The sequence below is a fragment of the Psittacula echo genome (genome assembly GCF_963264785.1).
Source record: "Psittacula echo genome assembly, chromosome: 1".
Taxonomy (NCBI): Eukaryota; Metazoa; Chordata; class Aves; order Psittaciformes; family Psittacidae; genus Psittacula; species Psittacula echo.
Genome location: NC_137735.1, coordinates 62,147,144 through 62,160,069, shown reverse-complemented (window position 1 = coordinate 62,160,069; position 12,926 = coordinate 62,147,144). Strand labels below are relative to the sequence as shown.

The following is a 12,926-nucleotide window of genomic DNA, read 5'->3' as shown; positions in this document are numbered from 1 at the left end:
GATTTTTCTATTTAGTAATCTGATCCTAGATTTTGGGGGGAGTTCCCCCTTTGGTATACACTTATCCGCTTTCTTTGTTGAGGTTGGTTTTTCTTCAGGTTTTGAGCTAAATGAGTGTAAACATTTGGTAATGCATCCTTTTTTTGTGGGGTGTAGGTACAGATGTTACTTAAAGCTGAATTGCTGAAAAGAAGGAAACTTTCAAGTTGTTTTTTTTTAATGAGTAAAATAATTCTCTACTCTGCCTTAAAGATCTCGAAATTGTTTGAATCTTAAAAGAGGTTGGCATGCTTTTACTGTTGGAAATCACTTTAGTGGAGGAGCTGGAAGAATGAAAACTGTGTTTTGTATAAAAGCATTGGGGGGGTAGGGGTGGGGGGGTGGAAACCCACACAAAAAACAGCAACTGTTGAGAAATCCTGGCTAAATACATAGAAGTAAAATCTGCAGGGATGTTGAAGATGACTTTGACAGCTGTCTGTCCTGTAGCTAGGATGAGATTTTCATTGTTGCACTTCATGTATCTATTTCAGTCATAGCCAATATGCAATGAAGAAACAGAACAAGTGGGTTGCTGTTCTTGCTGCTGTTGGTGACGTGAGCCTGAATATGTTATTGGAAGCCAGCTGTAAAGTGATGAGATCCAATAGCTATAAAATGGTCCAATGTGATGGCCATAATGTTTCTTTTCTTTTAACTGGTCAATTTCTTATTCCAAACTTGATGTAATTAATGTATTTCTTTTCCTTATGCATTCTGACTTGCAAGTGATTTGTTTGAAGCCAGAATGCTGTTTAAAACTCTGACTTGGTGCATTTTAATATAAATATCCTTTCAACTAGAGATATTTAATAGCCATTTACTGCTGTGTAAGCTTAAGAATGAAGAATATAAATAACTGTTGAACTGTTTAAGATATTTAAATAGGTGTAAATACTTTGTGGCCATACTGTTAAAATATAACAAGAATCTGTGAAATCTGATATGCCTTTAACCAATTTGACTTTGAGAGCAGTGCGGTACCATTACCAGTGTGTCCTTAGGAGTAAACTGTTTTGTCTAGTGCTAGTTAGTAGGCCTGGCATCGCTGCAAGCTATACTGGCATTACTTTGGGACAAGTGCTTTCCAAAGGAGGTATTTTTGGCAGTGACATCAGATAATTTTGTATCTTTAAATGCCTGCCAATAAGTGAGCTGTGTGTGAGTTTGACTGTCAGTCATCTGGATGATTTCTTTCATAGCTTGGCTTCTTGAGTATCATGGCAGTTTGATGTGGCTCATACCCTGGAGGTGAAGGGAATCAGAATGGCACCCTTTATGATCAGGAAGACCATGGGCTGCCAAGAAACAGGAACTGATCAGCAGCCTCCTGAGCTAGGCATCGAAATTAGGTAGATTATAGAAGGATTTTCTCCCCATCCTCCTACCTCATGGGCGAAACACAGCTGTAGTTAGCTGCTGCGCAAAATGGAATCACAATGACTCTGGACAAATCAATATCACCTCAGCATTTCTTAAGTGTTTTTAGTGGCACAGTTCCTTAATTGTAAATGTCGCTTATTATGAGTAACTCAGCTCTGTGTTTCTTAGCAAGTAGGAAAATTAATTTGCAAGGATCTTGTCCTCTTGAGCTTATAGTGGTACTCAAGAATATGTAACCGTGCAGTGTGCTCACGTGTCCAGTGCCCAAGTATGCTGATGGGATCAGCAAGTTGGGAAAGTGCCTTATTAAGCTTATCAGTTTTCAGTCTCTGAAAGTGATATAGTTCTAGTGGGAATGGTAGATATGACCATTTCCAGCAGTGTCTTTAAGGTTTCTTAAGTGGGAAGTTATTATGGCTTTGAATCTTGCTGAAGGGGTTTTTTTTAATATATAAGTAGCTCACTCTTACCTAAGTCAGCTTAGAAAATTCTGTTTGCTTTCACGGCGGTTGTTCATTGTTTTGTGTTTAGAACACATTTGATTTGTTTAGACATTATATTTTCTTGTGAGTAGTGAGGGGGAAAAAAAAAACATTGAGCTGCTCTTTTCATGGCCAGTATAGAGGAATTATCTGTCCGTCTTGGAAGGGCAGCGATTTGGTCTGGTCCTGGGGTAGACAGGCTGCTGATTGAGCTTGTGGGGGTGTTAAAGCATCACTAGACAGCTCTTTGTTTTTCTGGGATTTCCAAGGTGAGAATTTTGAAAAAAGTGAACCCATTACATCAGGTATCAACAACAAGCATCTTGAGGCAAGACAGCCTGCATGACAACCGGTGTTGACATGTATGAGAAAAGCAATTATCATCTGTTGGAATTTTAAAGCTTTTTAGCTCTTGCTTTATATTTCAGTAAACTTAAATGTCTGAGAACAAGGTACCTGTACCTTGGGGGAGGACGGACACAATCACTGCTTTGTGTGCTGTGTTGACAAGAGTGAACTGGTAATCCACAGCAAGTCAGTGCCTTGGTTTGATTGCAGTGGATGATTTGAAGAGGTTTGATATAAGTTCTGAGAGCAGATTCAGCTGAATGTGTTACGGTTTGATAACACTTATTTTTCATTATATCCCTTTTGTGCATGCACAATACCTTTAGTCTGAAAAAATTTCTCCTACTGTATTTTCTTCTTTGGTAATATTATTCATAAAGCTTTGAAAATGTATGTTTTCTGGAAGCCAATAACTGTTTAAAATATTGCAGTACCTGCTCCGGTCATCACTGGCACAACTGCTAAAATGGAGGTGGTTTCAGCGGAAGTCAACAGCTTGCTCCCTGAGGAAATAATGGACACCGGTATAACTCTGGTGGAAGATGACAGCATTGAGGCGGTTATCGTGTCGTCGCCAATGGGAGACTCTATTCCCATGGAAACAGAACTGGAAGAAATAGTGAGCATAAGCTCCACCAGCGACTCCTCAGCTACAACCACAGCCACAGTCACTACAGAATCAGTTACTGCACCGAGCAATCACTCAAGCGACACGACAGTGAACACAACCCCAAAAACTGATGTGAATGCAGTAGTAAAGCCTACCTTTCCCAGTGGCCTACATAAACTTGGTGCTCAGACCCCCGTCACTATATCAGCCAATCAAATTATTCTGAACAAGACTGCTGATATTAAAATAGGCAATCAGAATATTAAACCAGATGGGCAAAAACTAATTGTAACAACTTTGGGCAAGTCTGGCCAGCCTATTGTTTTAGCATTACCCCACAACCAGCTCCCACAAGCACAGAAGGCTGTGTCCCAAGCCCAAGGTGGAGACTCCAAGGTACAAGGCCAGCAGATCAAAGTTGTTATTGGAGGTCGATCGGAAGTGAAACCTGTTGTTGGTGTCTCATCTTTGACGCAAGGAAATCAGCTGGTAAATACTGCATCCCAGCCTTCTGTTTTGCAGACCCAGCAATTAAAAACAGTACAGGTAAAGTGAGCTGTGCTGATGAAATGTATTAAAACCAATTTTGTTGATGCAGATGTGGTCCATTTCCTTCACTGAACTGACACGTGGTTGCTTTCAGCTGTTGCGTTTATTCCTTGTATTAACAAATACAATGCTACTCTTAGCCTATGCTTTCATCTGTGGATGCATTTACCATTTTATGCCCTTTTACTTCTAGCAACTGTCTAGAAACTTTGGAGTTGCCTCTGAGAAAGTGAGCTATTAAAATTCAGTAAATTGAAGAGAATTTTCCCATTAGACCTTTATAAAAAATTTCTGTGTACTTTCAGGAAGACTGAATTGAACCCTATATGCATGTTCTTTATTCAAAATGTATACTGCATTACTCTTATGAAATAGTAGCTTCTACTATTATATTTAGTTTGCTTAAATAAACTCTCTGAAAAAAAACTTAGCAGCATTTGAAAAAGAACAGAAAGGTCAATCTTACCTGTCTCAAATCTAGTTAAGCTTGCTAACAGATAGTGATAGACTAGGTGCTATTGTAAGATGGACACTTCAAGGTCTTGTCTCCAATCTCTGGTATGGATCTTGAGATATTTGAAATCACAGAATCTGCTGGGATCTGAAAACGTTTTGAAAAGACTGTATGACCCAAAGGGTCCAATTTTCATCTGGTGTATGGCAGCACTAAATGTGTCTTTGTTCTAGCTGGCAGTAAGGCAGAAATAAGACCTTGTGAAAGTGAAGGAAAAAATAGAACTTGATGCAGGTTATAGTGGAAAAGATATTTATTTTACTGTCTAAATGAAGTGAGAAATTAAACTCTACGTATGCCTATAAAAACTAATTTGCTGTCCATGAAAAATGATAGACTTCTAAGCATGTTATTAGCCGAATGGTAAGTTCCCCAACTAGCATTTCATGGCAAGCAAATGTGAGCAGCTTTCAAGATGGTTTAAAGCTGCAGATGATCCCTGAACCTATTTCCTTTTCCTTTTTTTTTTTTCTGTTGCTACATCATACTTGTAGAAAACATGTTTAAAATATATCAATTTTCTCAAGTGACTTTTCATTTTTGTACCTTGATCATTAGTGATTTTGTTGTCATTCTAGCTTTCAAAAAAGTCTCTGCTCTGACTCAGAATATGAATGTTTGAGAGTGGATCAGTTCCTGGTTTTTGGCTTCAGCTACTCACTGCCAAGTGAGAAATACAGGAAACTGAGGAGAATTACTTAGCTGTGATATGCTTTTGCTTGTGTGAGACTACCTGTGTCATCAGTGACTGAAATGCAATAACTTGATGATTGACCTCTGCTATTTGTCATTAGGAATTCTATAGCTTCCTTAATAGAAGCTGTTACAAGTGGACTTGCATCTAGTTAATTGAAGTTTGAGTAAATTAGTTGTGTTGTGGTCTCTTATTAAACCTTCACTTGCATTTGGAAAACAGATTGAATTGTTAAAACCCATCATTACTTTCCTCTTATAAGGAGAAGAGAAAGTAGAAATGAAAAGCAAGGCTGGTTATAAGTTGGTTCAGTTGGCTATAAGTACATGATACTGCAAGAAGATTATTACATTAGCACTTCCAAGACAGTGCTTTTCCCTGTAGCAAATTATAGGGAAAAGTAAAGTATCAGAGGTATATATGGAGCTAGGTGTGAGATTCGTGGTCTGCCCTATAATGAATGACATGCCTTGAGTCCCTGGTGTAGAAAATGAAGCTGGGCATTCACCCCATCATCCTGAACATGCCTCTTAACCTTTCAGTGAGTAGCAAAAGCTGTGAATGCCTCCCTGACTCCCAATGGTCTTGTGTATCATATCTCTTGTGGCTATGTGAATCAGGTATTTTGGATAGAAGGCAGCACAGCAGTTGGACTTGGTGTTGAAAAGTGAATTGCTAGAAGATTAGTTGACAAAGAGCTCTCTTCAGTTCTCCTTACATCAGCACTGTTGCAGGGGCTTTGCTGATCATTAGAAAAACTCGATTAGCATTGCTCTAATTTAATTGTGACATTTGAAATCTCAGCACTTGAGAAAAGGTATAATTGATAGAGTTGAGCACATGTTCCTTGGAATCTGGCTTCTTTGATTACAATTTTAGAGCTATGAGGCTGTGAGGTGTAAAATGTGACCAGGCCATGGGCTTCATCTATATCCAGAGGTTTATTACTGTCCCTTGGCAGCTTGTCCTGATATAGTTGAAACCACTGCCTTGGATGTGTGCCCAGAACTACTGGGCAAGTGCATCTGCTTTCAGCCTGTGGATCCTGCCTGTGTACAGGCTTAAAAATAATGATGTGCCTGCTGATGCACTGCTTCAAGCCCAAGTACATTAAGCAGGAGTTAGACCTTGCAGGTGACTCTCAACCAGATTTCCAGACCCATTGCCATTGCTGTCAGTAAGCTAGTCTAACTTGAACTTGTCTTGATGTGGTAACCGGCTCTGCGTTTAGTAGTTATACCTATGTTTCTATAGTATTGTTGCTAACATAGCAGGACAACTGTTTGCTATGCCATCATTTTTGCTTTATGTCATCTTTGGAAAGTGACCTCATGCACTCCATAACCTCAGAGCAAACTCCTATTCCTAGCTCAATTTCTTAATTTTCTCTGAAGTATACTATTTTCCTATCTCTAGAGTCCATGATTTTTCATATTATGCCAAATATATATTACATAGGGTGTGGTTACATGGACAAGCTCCCATGAGATCATCTAAGGAGTGCATTTATAGTATGTTAGCTCCTTTGTGGTAGCTGACTGTGTGGGTATTCAATCCAGCAGTAATGCAAGATATGCGTGTTCCTTTTTCTGTATGAGCAGAACATCATTTGATAACAGAAAACAATGTCTGGCCGTAGAAACTTGCTAGTTCATCTTGTTCTGTGTTGAGTATTTAGGAAGACATTAATTTTTCCTTTAAATAAAGGTGCTTGCAGAAAAACCTCTTCTGAAAGGGGAACAAGGTTGGTGTGTTCTTCTTATGGGAGAGCTTGATGCCCCATGAAATATTTTTGCAATCTTAATTGCATGGGCAGAGAAATACTACTAAGCTTCCTGTGATAAGTACAGGCAATGGCAAAGGGCTCTGGAGAACTTGCTGTTTCTGAAATATCAGAGGAGTAGTCTGTCATCTTGATTTTTTCCTTTGGTTTCTCCAGTCTGTACTGAAGTGGATGGCAGGTTTCCCACTGGTGCCTGGAAGGCTTTCACAGGTAGCTGGGGGGTTATAAGCTCCAGTGACAAAAACTTCAGAAAGGCTGGCTTGGCAGCAAGGGCAGGAGTACATTGCCTGCACTTGCGAGCCAGGGGGCTATTCCTTACCTATAACCAACCACATTTGAGTTTTGCCATGTTTCCTGAGCCCTGAGGAGACTCACTCATTTGTTAGAGCCCATTCTTTGTAGACAGTTTGCCCAAAAAGTAGGAGGGAATTTATCTGAGGAGGATATTGGAAGTTGAGTCTGAGGGAAGCAAGGCTACTTGCAGTGGCTTGGAATTATTAGTTTTCTTTCTGAAGTAGTTCATGTTAACAGGTGGCTAATATTTTATATGTACTCATGTAAGTCATTTAAACATATTTATTGACCGTTACTGGGAAACGACTGCTGTTGCCCAGGGCTGGCTGTTGCTGCTGGATGTTGTTCATGTTCTGAGCCAGACTTTGCCCTTCCTTCAGAGAGTAAAAGCAATAGCAGTTGAGTTACAATACCTTATGGCAGGGTAAGATGAATTTCAGCAGAACAAAAATCACAAATCAAGCAGATGAAATGTGGGGAATTTGTCAGAAATCAAAACGTGTGCAAATTTACAAAAATATTTGCTGATAAAATGCCTGCTCACCTATCAGCTCTGTACTAAGAGAACTGAATCCTTGAAATGTTAAAATGGCATTGAGTAAAATTTGCAGACTGGGCTGTGAATGAAGCTTCGTTCTTCAAAGAAGTTATGTCTCAGGGTTTTAGTTAATATATCCAAAAAGAGTGGCTTTTTTGTTCCTGTTTCATTTTAAGTCTTGACTATTATATTTTACCTATAAAGTGGCTAATTTGGCTTGGGTGCAGCATATTGGGGTAAATTACCTTCACCTGCATGATCTGAGTTTCCTCTGAGGACCACTTACAAGTACTCTTAACTGTGAAGCAGCACATGGTTTTCTTTAAATTAGGTCTTTTTTTAATGTCACTGCCTCATGTCAGAGCTGCTTCTTGCTGGCTTCCCTTGGCTGGGCACAGCTCAGGTGTGCAGAGGTGATGTTTGCTTTCCATGGTAGGCTGGAAGGATCCAGTGCCATAGCATGAGGGAGCCCTGGCGTCCATGCTGTGAGTGTGCTGCTGAGAGCTGGAACAGCCTCATTTGCCCTCTTTGCCAGGCAGCTGAGGAATTTGTTATGTGCTACCAAATACTTCAAATGTTTTGGTGTTACTCTACTGTAAAGGAGGTGTTTCAGTCAGCAAATTCTATAAACGGAATAGGGTTTTTTGTAGGATACCATAACATTCAGCCTGCTCAATTTCTTCATTTAAGCACCTGCAACTTTCTCAGGCTGTCATCTCTATATTTTTACATGTCAGTGAGTTTTCTCCAGTTTAGCTACTTGGTTAACAAAGGTGGTTCTGTGCCTTTGGGAGGTTGCTTACCACGTGGATGCCCATGTCATGCCTCTCTGATATTGCTTGAGTTGGTGGCTAGTGCCCCTGGGATGTGGCTGGGTTGTGTGGTGGAGGAGAAGCAGTATGGGTCTGACCTATGGGCTGGATAAGCTTAAGGGCTTCAGTAATACCCTTCCAGTACTCACCTGGATTCAGGGAGGATCCTCGTGATAGTCTGCATTGGCAGGTGGCCTCTGCAGTTATACAGGAACTATTAGGATAAATGCATCTGCTAGTTAGTTTCTGTCAGTGTGGAAAAAGGAAAAAAAGTCTTAAGACTTTTAAGACTAACAAAACCCTGCTTATAGAAATTTCAAGTTAATCTGTCACATTAAATTGCATGTTACATGCTCCTGGGCCAGCTGTGTTTCAGGAGACTGGATCACTGAAGTAAAATTAAAAAAAAAAAAAAAAAAAAAGAAACCCTTGTACCTAGATGTAACGGATTTGTTCCTGACCAGTGAGTACCCAAAACTTTCAGGTACTGATGATCCCCATATTTTGAGAACTGCTTCCCCATTTTCAGCATAGAAGTGTGCTGCTATGTCAGTATAGGCCAAGAGATGTTTCAGACCGCTAGTTGTCATATTTAAGTAACTTAAGGAACAAATTTTTGTCCTGCTTGGCTAAAAAGTAGTAACTTTTGCGGTTTCAAATATTGAGAGTATTGAGAGCTGTGCTTCTGAAGAGGTTTGCACAGACAGATACCTTAGAAAAAAGCTGTAAGGGATTTGGCTGTCCTGCTTTAGTGGCTGGTTTTCTGAAGTGGTGTGGATGATATCCTAGTTCTCTCCATAGTGAGAAATGGAGGGTGAAATGTGAAATAAGCAATTATTCTAATTATGTATGCAAGTATTGCCCTTTCTATTTTCTGATGTACTTGACAATGCAATAATTCAGATCCAAAATACTCAAGTTACTTTAGATTATTTTTTTTTCCCCTCTATCTTTCAGATTGCAAAGAAGACCCGAACCCCAACTTCTGGCCCAGTTATCACCAAGCTGATCTTTGCAAAACCAATCAATAGCAAAGCTGTTACAGGGCAGACCACTCAAGTGTCACCAGTCATTGCAGGTTGTACTAGTTTGACTTGTTTTGCTTTACCATTTTTTAAGAGCTGTTCAAAGAGATGATGACTGTAGAAGTTTTTCTGTCTCAATGATTTTACTACAGTTTCTGTTGAAGTATCTCAAGCAATTGGAGGGGGTGGAAATCACCAGAAAATTTGTAGGTAGAAGCAGATAAATGTAGGGTTTGGTACCTTTACAGTTATTTAGAATTATCTTTGTGGTTGTGGAATTTGATCATTTTGCTTTTACTATAGGATGCCTTTAGTTTCCAGATTTTGGGGAGGAGAAAAAAAATACCAAAGAAAAGGCTATACAATAAACAAAGTACTCATAGATACATTACATAAATACACGGGGGGGGGGAAGGAGACACCTGCTCGTGTATTACTTTAATCTGTTTTTTGTTGGTCTTAAATGTGATACATGCAAATAAAAGGAAAAATGTTTGAGTGAAAAGAAAGTGAACAAAATCTGTGTTTCTGTTAAGTTGCTCATCTACTTAAAAAATAAGCATTGCAGAAGAGTCTAAGAAAATAATTCAGGCAAATAAGAAATGGGTTGTCTCTTTGGAAAACAAATCTGTTTGTGTCCTTTAAAGAAAAAACCCCGCAGTGCAATCGTTTATTATGTCAGTGGGGCTGATGTGTCCCCTGTGAAATACATCATTGCATGTATGCAGGTAACATCTTAGAGGTGTCTGAATTATCTGAAAAGGACAAATGTAGGAAGCCAGAGTAATCTTCAGAGCTTTGAAGAATGTCTCCAACTATTTCCATATTGACCAAACCAAGTAGGCCTAAAATTTTTCCACATATTTAAATGGGGGTTTTTAAGCCTCTAAGAACTGGAATTTGAGCTGGTTTTAAAAAGAATGCAACTGTCTCCTTATTCAAAACATTGATGAGCACATAACTGAAACATACTCTTTTCTTTAAGTTGTCAGGCTCCCTTGCACCCTGATGCCTGACTTGTGTTTTTCTCCTTTCTGAAACAATTCCCTACTAAATGTACAGACCTGTGAATAAGAAGATTGTTTCACTGTGTTTATAAATATCTGAGTTCAGCAGTTTGTGTGTTTGAAAAAACCAGCAAACCAAAACAAACAACAACAAACTAACAAAAGAAAAAAGAGATTAAAAACCCTGAAATGAACCATTTGAAGCTGCATTACATTTCCATCTGGCAATACATGAAAATTGGTAAACAGGGAGGAAACACAACAAAAATGATACTAAGGAGAGCATGTTTCTAAGTTTGTTGCTTCCAGACTGAAAGGAAATGTGCATAGCAAAACATACCTACGTAACACTGACAAGCAGGTATGTTACAAAATAAACAGACTTCCAGCTTTTAAATCTTGGAAAATCAAGAGTACCGGTTCCTGAGCGTGTGAGAAAGATCACCTGGGAGATGTTTCTAATGGAGAGGGAAGTCTTTTTAAACATCTGCCTTTCCTCTTGCCATCCTGAACAGTCAGCACAGTTTGCTGGCTTTGAGAGGCTGGCATTATTTTGGGGAAGGTGTTACATTTGTGTGTTGTGTTGTAATTTTTGTATGCATGCTTTTATGAATCTGATAAATTTTTAATTGCTCTGGAATTTCTGCAAACTGAGGTGGAAGTTGTAAATTTGAAAGACTTGTCAATATAAGCAGCCAGGTTCTGTTTAGGACCCTGATGCCAAAGGGTACTGAAGGGACATAGTGAGAAAGAGAGAACTGTCACCAAGAAAAAACAAACTCAAAAGTATTGAATACAGGAAATGGTAAAATTCCCACTCTGACATTTTTTGTGTTGCATGTGAATTAACAGAGCAAATAGTTGCCAGCAGCTGCTACTTAGGTTGCACAAAAGTGAAGGTTATTTTCAAGCACATAGACTTCAGAGGAAGGCAGCTTTCCGTAAGGATAGTGCTTTCTCTTGTTAATTCTAGTTGACTTAATTGTCATGCCACTGATTGGTTTTGGATGAGAAAGTTACAGTGGTGTTTGCTTCTTATTTTGATAAAAGTAGTACAAGAGAATGGGTTACAGAGAAGCTGTAATAGAAATGAGTCTGAGCTGAAGTGCAGCAGTGGTCAAGCTGGAAGTATGAAAAATAATAAAATAATGATAACTAAAAAATGTTTCCCACACTGAGAGTTTTGCAGTGTTCCTAAGACATTTCATGATTGGAGCTGCTGGTTTTGATGTTTAACCTTTTTTGCTGTTGTAAAAGCAGATAGTGTGTAGAGTTACACCACCACCCACATTTTCATAGGAGTGTCGTATTTTCTGTTAGGCAGTGAAAAAAACATGGAGAAGACAAAAAATACTTAGATTTGAGCATAGAGAGATCAAACACTTTTTTCTTGGTCACCGTAACACACAGCTTGTTTCTGATGGCTGAGGATTTAAAAGGAAGTACCCCCCACAGATGCTCAGTTTTTCTGTACGTTGGCATTAGCCCAGGAGGTTCCTAGGAAACTGTCAGCTGACTGGGTGTTTGGACACAGCGCAGGGGCTTTGGAGGCCTGTGTGCCTCGGTATGCTGTCCTGGCTTTAAAGACTTTTCAACTTAGTATCACATAAAGATCAATGTATGTTTTGGGGCTTTTTAAGACCAAGTGGAGTGTCTTTTTATTTGCAATAATGGCAGCTATTTTATTCTTTGTTGCTAAATTTTGCTGATGTCCTTCCTACAATGTGATGCGCTTACCAGAGTATTAACAATTGTACAATATGCAGAGAAAAGCTTTGCTTTAAAGGTCAGCGTAAACAGGGATAACTTGAGCTGATGGTATCTTCGTTATTTATAGGTAGGGTTCTTTCACAGTCTGCTCCAGGAACACCACCAAAGACAATAACGATCTCTGAAAGCGGAGTCATTGGATCATCTTTGAGTACAACCACACAGCAGACACCAAATAAAATAGCTATTTCGCCACTCAAATCCCCTAATAAGGTAAGGTCCTGATTCTGGCTGCAGCCTTCTGTCCCTCCTGCACAGTGATCTGAATGGAGCTCTCTTTGTCTTTGCTACAAGCTGTTTATGATCCCACTACTCCTATCGCAAGCCATAATGCAATTGAGTCTCTGTTGTGCGTCATAATGCTCAGCAGTAATGGCCGAAGCTAAATTTTTGCAGTTGGCTTCCTTACTGTGTTTTTAAGTAAATGTGCATTTACTGTGTTAGTTTCCCATTCTTACCATGTCTTGCCATTCCCTAAGCATCCATTCCGAGAGCAACTGTTCTCTCTTAACCAAGTGCTAAGAGTTTTTTGTCTTTTTTCTTAATGCCTTCATAAAATGTCAACAGGCTGTTTAGGAGGAGATCTCGATGTTAACAAGTCAGCACATAGTAACCATTGCCTGCTACTGCATGGATAATTTAGTCTTCCCTAATCACATCTGAAATGAGAGAGATTTGTGGTGGTCCTTGACAAATACAGAGCTGGAGACTGGCACAAGTGGGAAATAGATAGGGAATATAATTTATCCATCGTAAGCTCCTTTACAGATAAGTGTCATGGTGATGCTGGTATTTTAGGCTTGATAAAGTTGTCTTGAGAAGAGGAATATTTCTGGAGAAAGGAAGAGTTGGGGCGGAGGAAGATGCATGGTGCATACAAACTAAATATCATGTATAAAAACTAGCATAAGAGTAAAGAATTCTCTTAGTTTGGCCATACTTTAGCTATGTATTGTTATACAAATGGAATGAAGGACTTGTGTTTGAGTTATTACTGAGGGAAGCAACATGAGCAAGAAGTTTAAAGCAAAAAATCTAGAATCAAGATTAACAATGAAAAGACTCAGGGTTGCATCTC

The 12,926-nt window shown here is 39.3% G+C and overlaps 1 protein-coding gene across 5 annotated transcripts in view; it reads left to right on the top strand.

Annotated features, from left to right (window-relative positions):
• The window catches only part of LIN54 (lin-54 DREAM MuvB core complex component), a 40,412-nt gene that overhangs the window by 14,243 nt on the left and 13,243 nt on the right, over positions 1–12,926 (top strand). For 4 of the 5 annotated variants that reach the window (XM_080627580.1, XM_080627576.1, XM_080627577.1 and 1 more), the window contains exons 2-4: positions 2,684–3,408; positions 9,004–9,124; positions 11,916–12,061. In XM_080627580.1, the coding sequence (XP_080483706.1) occupies positions 2,719–3,408; positions 9,004–9,124; positions 11,916–12,061 (957 nt within the window). In that variant the 5' untranslated portion in view covers positions 2,684–2,718. The remainder of the gene's footprint in view (positions 1–2,683; positions 3,409–9,003; positions 9,125–11,915; positions 12,062–12,926) is intronic. The other variant, XM_080627579.1, reaches the window with a different exon arrangement.